Consider the following 14,032-nt stretch of genomic DNA (forward strand, 5'->3'; position numbering starts at 1 on the left):
GTAGCGATTTACCTGATTATTCTTTTCCCTGCCTAGATGGTCATTTTGTTTTTCTTCAGAGTTGTAAAAAGTAATAGAATTTCCTGTACTTCTTATTTTCTTTTTTTAAAATATTAACTTTAAAAACACATTTTCTTAAACAAAGAAGTGAAAAAGAATTGTATGCAAAGTTTTGAGTCTCTAATTACAGCTTAGTGGGTTTTTTAAACATACATTAAATTTAGCATGATAATACCAACACTGCACATTTTGTCACTGTACCCTTCTGAATTTCCTTCTGTTTTGTCCTTTTTATTTTTAAAAAATAATTTTTCATTGGTGCTCTTTCTTTTTGGCTTCACCATCACTACTTACCCTTTTTTCCTTACAACTGTCCTCCTTTTCTTTTCTCCCAAAATAAAAGTTCTCTCATAAGAGACTCCCTGCACTTCTGCAGAGGAAAGAAAATTAGTTCCAGCTTAAAATGTCACCAACAAATTATGTGTTCGAAATTCAAACCTGCATACAGACTAAGATTGCCTACATTCCTTTTGTTAAGTAGTTTATTTTAATGCTTTCAGTTGGGGTTGGGGATAGGATGAAACAGAAAACGTTCTCTACTACTGGCTAAGTAACCACTTTACTACATTATGTGTATCTCAAAACATATTCCTAATTCCTCTGAAAAATATCAAGACAAGTTAAGTGATTTTTCTTTTTATCTAGTTCTGGGACTGAAAATAAACTTTTATTCCTTTAGACAAGAGCTGTATAAATAAGAATAATTTTCCTGGACTGTCCTAGAATTTTAAAACAAGAGCTGAATGAGACTGTAGAAGCTGTTTTTTTTTTTTAATCCTCTCATTTTACAGATGAAGAACTAAGGCCCAGATAGATGTAAATTGCTCAAGGAAACAAAAATAGTGAGTAGAAGACATGAAATTCGAAAGCCATCTTTCTTTCTCCTATTGAAGGAAGGCAGATAGAGCAAATATTTATTATTAATGTCTCCTGTGTGCTAAGTACTTTGCAAAGATAATCTTAATTAATCCTTATAACAATCCTGGGAGGTAGGTACTGTTATATCATGATTGAAGAAACTGAAGTGGACAGAGGTTAAGTGATTTGCCCAAAGTTACACAGCTAGTATGTGTGTGAGGCCAGATTTGAACTCAGTCTTTCTGGCTCCAGGTCCTGCACTCTATTCATTGCATCACTGAACCAGGATAACTCTCCAACTATGATCAAGTAGTACACTCCAAATGCTTCCAACCTTTTGTAAACAAATCAGTTAACTTCATTTTCACAAACTAAAAGAAGAAAGTAAAGATGAACGAACCCATCATCATCCCTTCCCTAATCCACCCTCAAACATATAGAAGAGGAATGCAAAAGACTATAGAAAATTCATTAACCTGCCAGATACAACTGTGGCAGCCTGTTGCACTTTCCTTCTAATTAAAATTCAGAATGTCAGACTGAGAACGCAGAATAATGGTCTACTGCAGAACTGGGCATGGATGTTTTCCCCAGAAAAATAGTATTATTTTAGAATATCCAAAGGCTTATTTCTTGTGTTTCTTGAGGAAAATAACTCTGGAATCTCAACTGAAATGGTCAGAATCTTATATGTTAATTTAAGATTTAGTTTTAAAATGGTTAAGTTTGATGTTCTGGAAGAATGAATTCTATTCCTCTGCAAGGTATAGCCGTCCTTTTACTGTTTTCTCTTGGCTACTTGTGCTGTTGAAATATCACCTTTAGACAGTTGTGATTCTTTTGGGAGAAAGCAACAACTAACCTGAATCTTGGAGTTTCAAATGTAGAAAGTTTTTCAGAATCCTTCTTATAGAGTCACTTGCCAGTTATACAGAGTAATTAAGGGAAGTAATTGACATAATTAAAAAAGGTTGATAATACAAAAATTCTTTTTATTTGACTTTGAATACATTAGAGAAGTAATGGGGTATAATAAAGAGCTGACTTTAAAGCTAGAAGGACATATAATGTTTTATCAGCAGTTTCCCAGACAATGCAGAAAAGATGCCAGCCCTTTAACCTGAGAATTCCCTCTAAAATTAATTTATCATACCTCATTTGCTTAAGAGTAAAGTATTTTCTTATTATAAATGGGTTTTGCATTGGTATTATGTGTATATGTATGTATAATTGAAAGCTTTCTCCTTTTTCATCCATTCTAGATTGAACTTTATGATTATTGTATGACTGTTACCTAAATGTTAAACTTCACGATGCTTATGTTTCAGGAAAGTATCTGAGACAAAAGAGAATTGACTTTCAGCTTCCCTATGACATCCTCTGGCAATGGAAACACAATCAGGTACAAAGAACATGATTCTTTGGATGTTATTCTCATGTAGAAAAAGAAAAATTAAAACCTTTGTCCCTTATCTATTTGTTATGTTGGCATTTTAGCAAATATTGAGAAAAGTCCCTGTGAAGGTTAGAGACTGAAGGAAATTTCACTTATTTTTTGATTTGGCCTACTTGCCTTTGACCTGTACTCAGAAATGATAATAGGCCCTAGATTCCCAAATTGACCCTTCTCTTGTACAACTTATAGACTTTTATTTTGGTAGCAAAATGTTCTGCAAAGATCCTCTGTGAGGCAAGTCTCTGGAGAATTCAGATGTACTGCCAACAGGATGAAGAAATTTTAGGTCTTATTTTTGTTGGCTTTCTACCAGTAGTGTGGAATTTATTATTCACTTGTAAATTAAGATTATTCTACTAAGGAAAGCAAAGAAATTATTTAACATTTAAATTGGGGGAGGAGGGGCTTTAAATGCGTGAGAAACTAAAAATAGGAAGATCTTTTTTCTTTTCTTCCTTCTCTAATTGGAAAGTTTTCACCACTGATTTTGCATTAGGCTTCAGCCCTGGACCCTCGGCCTCACAATGAGAAATAACTATGAGGTAACAGGACTAACCATGCAAATAAACTGGATATATTCCCAGCCTTTACCAAAATCCCATTAAAGTTTAATTTTAAAAGGGTAAAGGCTGTTGACTTTTCCCTCTGTGTTATTTAGCAACTTTTTTTTGATTCTGGGAAGATAATTATGTTAGATTATAATCAACTGAAAGGCCATTTAATTCTGAAGGAAAATCAGTATTTTAATATATCCACTGAGAAATGATATTGGGCTTATTCTCAGCAAATTAATAAATATTCATTTCTAACTTGAGAGTTGTTACAATGGATAGAGAGCTGGTCTCAAAGTCTGGAAGACCAGGATTCAAATTCTGCCTCTGGCACACACTAGCTGTGATACTGGACAAATCATTTAACCTCTCAGTGTTCTAGACAGCTCTCTTAAGACTCTTTACTTTTAGGAAGTTCCCCATGCAATTGAAATGACAGTTCTAAAAGCTAATCCTACCAACTTGGGCTAAGAAGCTGTTTTATATATATATATATTATCCTCTACAGTAGAGGTATTGGCAGCAAAACTCCTGAGTATGTTTGAACCAGACGAAGATATAATTGGAAAATGTTTAACAAAATAAATAAAAAATACCCACATAGATAATATTCATTTGTGGCTTTCTAAGTCAACGAGATGCCCACAGGGATCTGTTTCTATTTGAGTTTGATACCAACTGTTCTACAGCTTAATGTTACCAGATAGCCTCACTTCTATAGTACATTCTTGTTTGCATTGATAAATATTTAAATGTGGGGGCTCCCTTTTCAGGCCTTTCATGCACTAATTCATTGATTTAATTGCCTTAATTAGAAAAGGAAAATTACCTTTCTTCCAATTCTGAGCCTGAATACCTATAGTCATCTACTACAATCCTATGCACCCAGACCACCCAACTAATCCAGTAGAAGTCTTCTGCATGCCTCTTTCCTCACCCCACCCCACTTCACACCCTGATGGCAAAGAGAATATTGATATCTCTTTATTCTTGAGGTTCTGGTTAAGGCTATCAGACAAAATGCCACTCAGTTCTTTATATAATTCTGGCTTCTCCTAGTAATTCCAATTCTTTTTCCCTCTCTTCTAGTGAAGGTTCCCTCTATCCAAAGTTAAAACTTCAGCAAGAGTTGTCTTCAAGCATATTCTATACAGAAATTCTTTTAAAATATTTTCTTATGAGCAGAGTTTACTGATAATTTCCTGTCTTTGTAGTGATTGTTGCTACTGACTGACATTTGAAGTTAAATGCTGTATCAAGACATTTTTTTTCTTCTTCTTCTAGCTATATAAAAAGCCAGATGTCCCACTATACAAAAAAATCCGTTCAAGTGAGTAACTTGTAACTATCAAAGGACTCTGATGACTTTTGTCTGCATTTGTTCTTAACCTACTTCTGTCCCCTTTTATTTTCTGCTTCCATCTCATCCCACCCTCCTAATTTTACATAGCTTTACTGTTGAAAAATTATATTTTATCCTGACTCATAGACTTTTCTTTCCTCCCTCCTCAAGATGTCTACGTTGATGTCAAACCTCTTTCTGGCTATGAGGCTACCACCTGCAACTGTAAAAAACCAGATGATGGTGATAGGAAGGGTTGTATGGATGACTGCCTCAACAGGTAATATTCATCTCATTTTTAAAATCTCATTTTAACTAGTATCTGTATAGTGTACAAACTTTTGAAAAGTACTCCATTACATCATCATCTCATTTGAGCCTTATATCTACCCTAAAGGTAATTGCTATCATTATCCCTGAAAGCAGGGTTACCAAAGTAAATTACTTGCCTCAAGTCTTCCTCACACTGAAAATCCTCATCTATCATTAGCCATATTGCTACAACCAAATGAGATGCATAACATATTATACCGTTAGATAAATGAAATAAGTTAAATTGGCTTACAAACTTAGCTAGAATAACAAATAGTAAATATCCATGACATGTTGAATACAAAAATCTTATCAACATGAATACTTTAGGGAAAAAAAAGATTTTGGAATTCCTATTATTCACAATCTTTAAAAATTATATTAATTATTGTTTGTCTGAAGTGGTTTAGTCCTGCTTGGAAGCAGTAGTCTTGATAAATTAATCTTAAAGTTCTTAATAAGAAACATCTCATTATACTCTGTGAGGAACTCTTTTCTTTTCTTTTCTTTTCTTTTTTTTAATTTTTATTTAATAATTACTTTATATTGACAGAATCCATGCAAGGGTAATTTTTTTTTACAACATTATCCCTTGCACTCGTTTCTGTTCCGATTTTTCCCCTCCCTCCTTCCACCCCCTCCCCTAGATGGCAAGCAGTCCTATATATGTTAGATATGTTGCAGTATATCCTAGATACAATATATGTTTGCAGAACCAAACAGTTCTCTTGTTGCACAGGGAGAATTGGATTCAGAAGGTATAAATAACCTGAGAAGAAAAACAAAAATGCAGGATAGTTCACATTCGTTTCCCAGTGTTCTTTCTTTGGGTGTAGCTGCTTCTGTCCATCATTTATCAGTTGAAACTCAGTTAGGTCTCTTTGTCAAAGAAATCCACTTCCATCAAAATATGTCCTCATACAATATCGTTGTTGAAGTGTATAATGATCTGGTTCTGCTCATTTCACTTAGCATCAGTTCATGTAAGTCTCACCAGTCCTCTCTGTATTCATCCTGCTGGTCATTTCTTTTTTTTTTTTTTTTAATTCAGAATAACTGGAGTTTATTGAGTAGGGAGATGGTATGGTCTCACCTTTACTTTAGGAAAATCACTTTGAAAATTATGTGTGGATGCACAATAGTAAGGAGTGTAGTAGGGGGATAAAAAAATGATATCCAATTTAAGTTAATTCAACAGATTTTTTTTTAATTTTTATTTTTTATTTAATGATTACTTTATATTGACAAAATTATTCCTTGGACTCGTTTCTTTTCCGATTTTTTTTCCCCCTCCCTCCCTCCACTCCCTCCCCTAGATGGCAAGCAGTCCTTTATATGTTGGATATGTTGCAGTATATCCTAGATACAATATATGTTTGCAGAACCGAACAGTTCTCTTGTTGCATAGGGAGAATTGGATTCAGAAGGTATAAATAACCCGGGAAGAAAAACTAAAATGCAAATAGTTCACATTCGTTTCCCAGTGTTCGTTCTTTGGGTGTAGCTGCTTATGTCTGTCATTTATCAATTGAAACTTAGTTAGGTCTCTTTGTCAAAGAAATCCACTTCCATCAAAATATGTCCTCATACAATATCGTTGTCGAAGTGTATAATGATCTCCTGGTTCTGCTCATTTCACTTAGCATCAGTTCATGTAAGTCTCGCCAGTCCTCTCTGTATTCATCCTGCTGGTCATTTCTTACAGAACAATAATATTCCATAACATTCATATACCACAATTTACCCAGCCATTCTCCAATTGATGGGCATCCATTCATTTTCCAGTTTCTAACCACTACAAATAGGGCTGCTACAAACATTTTGGCACATGCAGGTCCCTTTCCCTTCTTTAGTATTTCTTTGGGATATAAGCCCAATAGTAGCACTGCTGGATCAAAGGGTATGCTCAGTTTGATAACTTTTTGGGCATAATTCCAGATTGCTCTCCAGAATGGTTGGATTCGTTCACAACTCCACCAACAATGCATCAGTGTCCCAGTTTTCCCGCATCCCCTCCAACATTCATCATTATTTTTTCCTGTCATCTTAGCCAATCTGACAGGTGTGTAGTGATATCTCAGAGTTGTCTTAATTTGCATTTCTCTGATCAATAATGATTTGGAACACTCTTTCATATGAGTGGTAATAGTTTCAATTTCATCCTCTGAAAATTGTCTGTTCATATCCTTTGACCATTTATCAGTTGGAGAATGGCTTGATTTCTTATAAATTTGAGTCAGTTCTCTATATATTTTGGAAATGAGACCTTTATCAGAACCTTTAACTGTCAAGATGTTTTCCCAGTTTGTTGCTTCCCTTCTAATCTTGTTTGCATTAGTTTTATTTGTACAAAGGCTTTTTAATTTGATGTAATCAAAATTTTCTATTTTGTGATCAGTAATGGTCTCTAGTTCATCTTTGGCCACAAATTTCTTTCTCCTCCACAAGTCTGAGAGATAAACTATCTTATGGAGGAACTCTTTTCAATAGACAAGTAATATGGTCTTTAGTAACAGTATTTGGTTAATCAGCAAGCTATTAAGAAACTTTGTTCTCAATGTTCTGACTCTTTTGATCCTATAATAATGAGAACAGCATAAGTTATAACTAAGTGGTATGGTTCAGAGTGAGTTCTATGGAAATAGAGTAATCACATTTCGCAAATATATAAGTAACTGAGCCTAATTTATAAAATAAAAGAACCATTCCCCATTTGGTAAATAGTCAAAGATATGAATAGGCAGTTTTTAGAAGAAGAAATCAAAATTATCAGTACTCATAAATTACTCCAAATCACTGTTGATTAGAGAAATGCAAATTTAAACAACTCTGAGGTATCACTTCATGCCTATCATAAATGACAAATTCTAAAGAGAGTATGTGAAAATTGATAAAACTAATATACCTTTGATAGATTTGTGCACTAGTCCATCCATTTCAGAGAAAAATTTGGAATTATGTCAAAGGAGCCATAAAACTGAATATCCTTTGTCCTAACAATGCCACTACTAGGTTTGTATCCCAAAAGGATCAAAGAAAAGGAGATAGGATCTTTATGTACAAAAATAATTTTGACAGCAATTTTTTGTGATAGCAAAGAATTGGAAATTGAGGAATGACTGAAAAAGTTGTTGTGTATGGTTATGATGGAATACTATTGTGCTATAAGAAATGATGAAGGGGATGATTTCAGAAGAATACTTATACAATACCTATATGAACTACTGTCAAGTGAGTGGAACCAGGAAAACATTGTAATAGCAATGTTGTAATGATAATCTGCTCTGAAAGACTTAACTGCTTTGATCTCTTGATTCTGATGAAAAATGCTTTTCACCTTCAGAGAGAAATGATGAACTCTCAATGTGGATTGAAGCATACTTTTTTCACTTTCTTTAATAAATATTTGTTAAATGAATTTTTAAAAAAATAATGGAGTAATCAGAGGTTGCTTTATGAAATAGGTTGACCTTAAAGAAATAATTTTAGTAGGATTTGAATGAGAAGACTTCAAACAAGGAGAATAAAATGAGGGAAGACGTGATGTCTATGGCAAGATTGTGGGCCATACCTAACTAATAGACCAACCTAACTAGAACAGTAAAGAAGATATTAAAGAATATTGTACTCTGACCTCTAGTACCTTCCTGCCTGTCCATTCCCAAGTCTGTTCTCTTTGTTCTGGTTTCATTTTCTTACTGTCACAGCAACTCAAAGACCATTATAATTACCTATACTTAAACAAGAATCCTCTTTTCAATATACTTGAGAAATAGTCATCCAGACAAATTTTCATTGATGGGGATACCTAATATCTCCTAAGTGACCTGTTCCATTTTAAGGTATCCCTATTTATTAGAAAGTTTTTCTTTCTACCCTTTGATCCAGCAGTGTTACTACTGGGCTTATATCCCAAAAAGATCATAAAGAAGGGAAAGGGGCCTGTATGTGCACAAATGTTTGTGGCAGGTCTCTTTGTAGTGGCCAGAAGCTGGAAACTGAGTAGATGCCCATCAATTGGAGAATGGCTGAATAAATTGTGGTATATGAATGTTATGGAATATTATTGTTTGGTAAGAAATGACCAACAGGATGATTTCAGAAAGGCCTGGAGAGACTTACATGAAGTGATTCTGAGTGAAATGAGCAGAGCCAGGAGATCATTATATACTTCAACAACAATACTATATGATAATTCTGATGGACCTGGCCATCTTCATCAATGAGATGAACCAAATCAGTTCCAATGGAGCAGTAATGAACTGAACCAGCTACACCCAGCAAAAGAACTCTGGGAGATAACTAAGAACCATTACATTGAATTCCCAATCCCTATATTTTTGCCTGTCGGCATTTTGGATTTCCTTCACAGGCTAATTGTACAGTATCTCAGAGTCTGATTCATTTTGTACAGCAAAATAACAGTTTGGTCATGTATATTTATTGTGTATTTAATTTATACTTTAATATCTTTAACATCTACTGGTCATCCTGCCATCTAGGGGAGGGGATGGGTGGAAGGAGGGGAAAAATTGAAACAAAAGGTTTGGCAATTGTCAATGCTGTAAAATTATCCATGCATATAACTTGTAAATAAAATGCTATTAATAAATAAATGAATGAATGAATAAAAAAGAAAGTTTTTCTTTCTATTGAGCCTAAATTTACTTAGTTATTTTCAACTTCCCTAGTTCTGTCTTCTGTGACCAAAAAGAAATTAATTTTTTAAAATGACAACTCTTCAAATACTTGAAGTTAGTTGTCAAGTCTTCCCCAAGTTTTCTCCATGAGAAATCTGCCAGTTATTTCTACAGTTTTTATGGAGCTTGATCTTTTTTTTTCTTCTTTTCTTTTTTCCTTTTAAAGCTTTTTTATTTACAAAACATATGCATGGATAATTTTTCCAACATTGACCCTCGATGTAGCTTGATCTTAAAGTCCAACCCTTTTGGCCATGCTAGCCACCCTCTCTGAGGGTCAGCATGTGTTCTCTGAAGAAGTTAGTCCTCCCCAGGCTTTAAGGTTTCAAGCTCTAGATTTTCAGAGCCTTCAGTGAGATCTCACAATTGAGAGCTAGGAACCTTCAGAGACTGTAGGTCTGGGGTTTCCCTTATCTGAATGCTACCTTGAATACAGCCACAACACACTGGTTGTTAAAACTCAGTCTTTCCAGCTTTCTTGGGGCATTCTACTGAGGAATATAGAACCTTATAAATTACATGTGGCTTTAGTCAGTCTCTGGTACACTGGGAAGTTACTGGCTTGTTTCTCTAAGTCTTAGTATAGGCAAAAGGCAAAACGTGTAAGCTTCAGACTAATTTTCTTTCTTTTTTTTTTTTTTTTTAAGTTCTGGGGTGGAAAAAGTCACTTTAGTGACTTTTCTTGATTATTTTTGACATGGTACCATTTTTAGATTTTTGCTAGATTTAGATGTATGCCTCTGGGCCTCTATCCAGATAGTCATCTTGGCTAAGAGCCTTATAACAGAATTTCCATACCTCAGCAGATTTGGAATCTCATCAGTGTTGGAATTCTTCCCAAAATATACAACCTGGCTGTACTTCATTCACCCTCTGCGATTCTGGTTATTGCCTTACCATAAATCCTTAATAGAGACTGATCCATTGAACGAGAGACCTTCCAGCAGTTCACAGATACTGTTTACTTTTCAGATTTTCTGTGTGTTAAAATTAATTCTCACTGAATGAGCAATTTATCTCATTTTCTAATCATTTATCCTTGTTGGACACCCAGTAGATCTTGTGAAAGTTGTGATTTGACCTCTAACTCTTTTTTCTCCTTAGAATGATCTTTGCTGAGTGTTCCCCCAATACCTGCCCCTGTGGAGAGCAATGCTGCAATCAGAGGATACAAAGGCACGAGTGGGTACAGTGTCTTGAGCGGTTCCGAGCTGAGGAAAAGGGCTGGGGGATCCGGACCAAAGAACCTTTGAAAGCTGGCCAGTTCATTATTGAATACTTGGGAGAAGTTGTCAGTGAGCAGGAGTTCAGGTACAGTAAATCAAGTCAGAAAAATGTTATATATTAAGACAAAATACTTTTTGCCACACATTGTTACAAATGTTACATATAAAGACAAAACAAAACACTTTTATTTTAAACTCTTAGCTAACTTAGTCTTCACGCATTCCTCTTCCTCTGCAGAAACCGAATGATTGAACAGTACCATAATCACAGTGACCATTACTGCCTAAATCTGGACAGTGGAATGGTGATTGACAGCTACCGAATGGGCAATGAGGCCCGGTTCATCAACCACAGCTGTAACCCAAATTGTGAAATGCAGAAATGGTAAGAGAGGGAAGGTGGAGCCAGAAGTACAGGGAATCAAATGGTACCTTGTATCGCCAGGAAACTATCTGCATATCATTAATACTTTAGGGACTCTTGATTTTTCTAGTGTGGAAACTCTAGCCACCAATGCAAACTGCAAATTGGCAGTAATTATATTCTTCTAGATTTAGAAATTAAGGATGGACAACTCTACACAAAGCAAATTAGGTAGGTTCCCTTGCTCTCGCTAGTTAAGTAGTCCTTTTCCATAGCCTATTCCACAAAAAGCATTTTAGATTGATGGTTAACTTCAGGGTTTTTGGGGTAAAGAATCTGTTTAGCATTTAATAATTTCATATGTCAAGTATTTATCAAATACATATTACTTGCCTAGTTCTGCATTTGGCACTAAAAAAGATTCAAGAAAAGCATGGAACTCATTCCTTGCAGTCCCAAAAATTGATAACCATAGGAATTCAGAATTATAAGTGGTATTCTTTCTATATACCTGATGTGGTCATCCAGTCTTTCTTTGAATACCTCTAGTGAGAGAGGAAGGGCAACTGAGTGGCACAGTGGATGTTTTGGGCTTAGAGTCAAAAAGATGTGAGTTCAAATTTGACTTCAGACAAACACTTACTATGTGACTCTGAACTCAGTTTCCTTATCCATAAAATGAGCTGGAGAAGGAAATGACAAACCACTCCAGTATCTTTGCTAAGAAGACCCGTAATGAGTTACAAAGAGTTGAACATGACTATAAAATGACTAAACTAAGTGAGGAAGGACTTAATTACCTTTCAGAGTAACACATAATGCTTTGAGTAGCTCTAATTGTTTTGAAATTTCTCCTTATATAAAGCCTAAATGTACTCTTAAAGTGTTTTGGGGTTTTTCTTGTTGTTTGAGGCAATTGGGATTAAGTGACTTGCCCAGGGTCACACAGCTAGTAAGGGTTAAGTGTCTGAGACCAGGTCCTCCTGACTTTAGGGCCAGTAATCTAACCACTATGCCATCTAGCTGCCCCCTTAATTTGATTTTTGATAATCTTTCCTACATGCCTACTAGTTCCATCCTCTGGTCCTAAACAGAAGAAGTTTTACCTCTGTCCCACCTCTCCCACATGACTACCTTTTAAAGACTTAGATACTTCTGCCATACTGAGGTACTTACCTATCATGTTAATACTCCTGTGGATGCTTTGCAATTTATAAATATATTTACTAAAATTTGGTTCCAGAAACTGAACAAAGTATTCCAGAAGTGACTAGAGCAAATGCAACTATAAAACTATCATCTGCCTATACCTGATCACTTTGCCTGTTGATAATGGCTTCCTGATCACACTTTTTTTTTAATAATAGCTTTTTATTTGCAAAACATAAGCATGGGTAATTTTTCAACACTGACCCTTGCAAAACCTTTTGTTCCAAATTTTCCCCTCCTTCCCCCTCACCCCCTTCCCTAGATGGCAGGTATTCTAATACATGTTAAAATATATAGTAAATCCAATATCTGTATATATATATCCATACAGTTATCTTGCTGCACGAGAAAAATCGGATCTAGAAAAAAAAATAAATGAGAAGGAAAACAAAAATGCAAGCAACAACAGAATGAGTGAAAATGCTATGTCCATAGCACACCCTTCACTACTCAGTTCCCAGTCTTCTCCTTGGGTGTAGATGGTTTTCTTCATTACTGAACAATTGGAACTGGTCTGAATCAATTCATTGTTGAAGAGAGCCACGTTCATCAGAATTGCTGATCACATTTTTGACACAGGGAATTGTCAGGACACTAAAATCTTCAAATCTTTTTCATGGTCCTATTTCCTCTATATTGTCCTTCTGATCTTGAGTTGCTTTTAACTAAAATATGATTTTTGCCATAAAAATGTCCTGTTACTGATTTTGGCCAATAATCTAGCCTGTTTATATCTTTTCCAACCCTAAGTTTCATCTCATGTAATGATTATTCTTTCTAGTTTTATATAATTTACAAATTCATCAAGCATTCCCTCTACTTCTTTACGTTATTAATTAAATTGTTAAACAATACCAATACAAACACATATCCCTGGAGGATTTACTCAGAGACCTCAAGTGTTGACCTTAATCCATCAGTAGCTACTAGTTAGGTCTCTTCCATTCAATTAATTCTAAATTCATTTTTTCCTCTACTGTACATCTCTTCATCTTTTTCTACAAAATTAGTATAGAGAAAAGGATTCTGGGAAGATGGCAGAGAAGGTCAGAACATTTCAAGCTTTTCAGATTTCCTCCTACAAATAAGTCAAAACTATGCCTCAGAGCAAACATAGAGCAATTTTTAAAAAAAAAATATGAGTTGGGGCAAAGCAGTCTTGGAACTATCAGAAAAAATTTGAATGGAGGTTTGGCCCCTGTGAAGGGTAAAATACCTCCAAGCTATTTCCTCTGAAACAACAAGTGACAAGTCCTGATGTTATTAGCAGGGTTGAAGTAGCCTCAGCCCCAAACTACTTCACTTCCCAGACAGTGTGGGGAGTTGGGTGTCTGAGTCTGGGAAGATTGATGGAACTTCTATTGGTAAGGAGTGCCAGGCCCAGCTGTGTGGCTGAGATGTAGCCTTGGGCTACAAGGAAAACAGCACACATCCTGTGAGTATAGAAGCAATGGAGCAGAAATGCTTTAGGCTGGAGGCACTTATAAAAGAATGGAGTTCTTGGTTTTCCAATTGGTGGGGAATTGTAGGAGAACCTGAGGCCAATGACACCATCCATTGTACCCCAGACTAGAGGTTATTACCCTAACAAGGGTTATTAGTCCTTATCAGAGACAGAGACACAGAGAGAAGATCATGAAAGGAATTTCAACCAGCTAGAAAAGGAGAGCTGGAATCTTAAGGAAGAAAATGACTCTGAAAATTAGAATTGGGCATGGGGAAACCACTGAAGAATCCAAGAAATGACAAAAGAAAAAATAGAAGAGAATAGGAAACATCTCATAAGAAAAACAGCAAATTTGAAGAACAAATCAAAAAGAGAAAACAAGAATAATTGGACTATTTGAAAGCTATAACTGAAAAAAGAATCTTGATACAATAATACAAGAAATAATTAAAGAAAATTATCCCAAAGTTTACCAATCACCCCCCTGAAGGAGATCCTATGAGGAAA

At 35.3% G+C, this 14,032-nt stretch overlaps 1 protein-coding gene across 2 annotated transcripts in view; it reads left to right on the top strand.

The window, feature by feature from the left end:
* Window positions 1-14,032, top strand: part of ASH1L (ASH1 like histone lysine methyltransferase) — a 216,688-nt gene that overhangs the window by 154,140 nt on the left and 48,516 nt on the right. For both annotated transcript variants that reach the window (XM_051993845.1, XM_051993846.1), the window contains 5 exons: window positions 2,247-2,320; window positions 4,210-4,255; window positions 4,439-4,547; window positions 10,384-10,590; window positions 10,744-10,890. In XM_051993845.1, the coding sequence (XP_051849805.1) occupies window positions 2,247-2,320; window positions 4,210-4,255; window positions 4,439-4,547; window positions 10,384-10,590; window positions 10,744-10,890 (583 nt within the window). The remainder of the gene's footprint in view (window positions 1-2,246; window positions 2,321-4,209; window positions 4,256-4,438; window positions 4,548-10,383; window positions 10,591-10,743; window positions 10,891-14,032) is intronic.

Source organism: Antechinus flavipes, chromosome 4, assembly GCF_016432865.1.
Source record: "Antechinus flavipes isolate AdamAnt ecotype Samford, QLD, Australia chromosome 4, AdamAnt_v2, whole genome shotgun sequence".
NCBI lineage: Eukaryota > Metazoa > Chordata > Mammalia > Dasyuromorphia > Dasyuridae > Antechinus > Antechinus flavipes.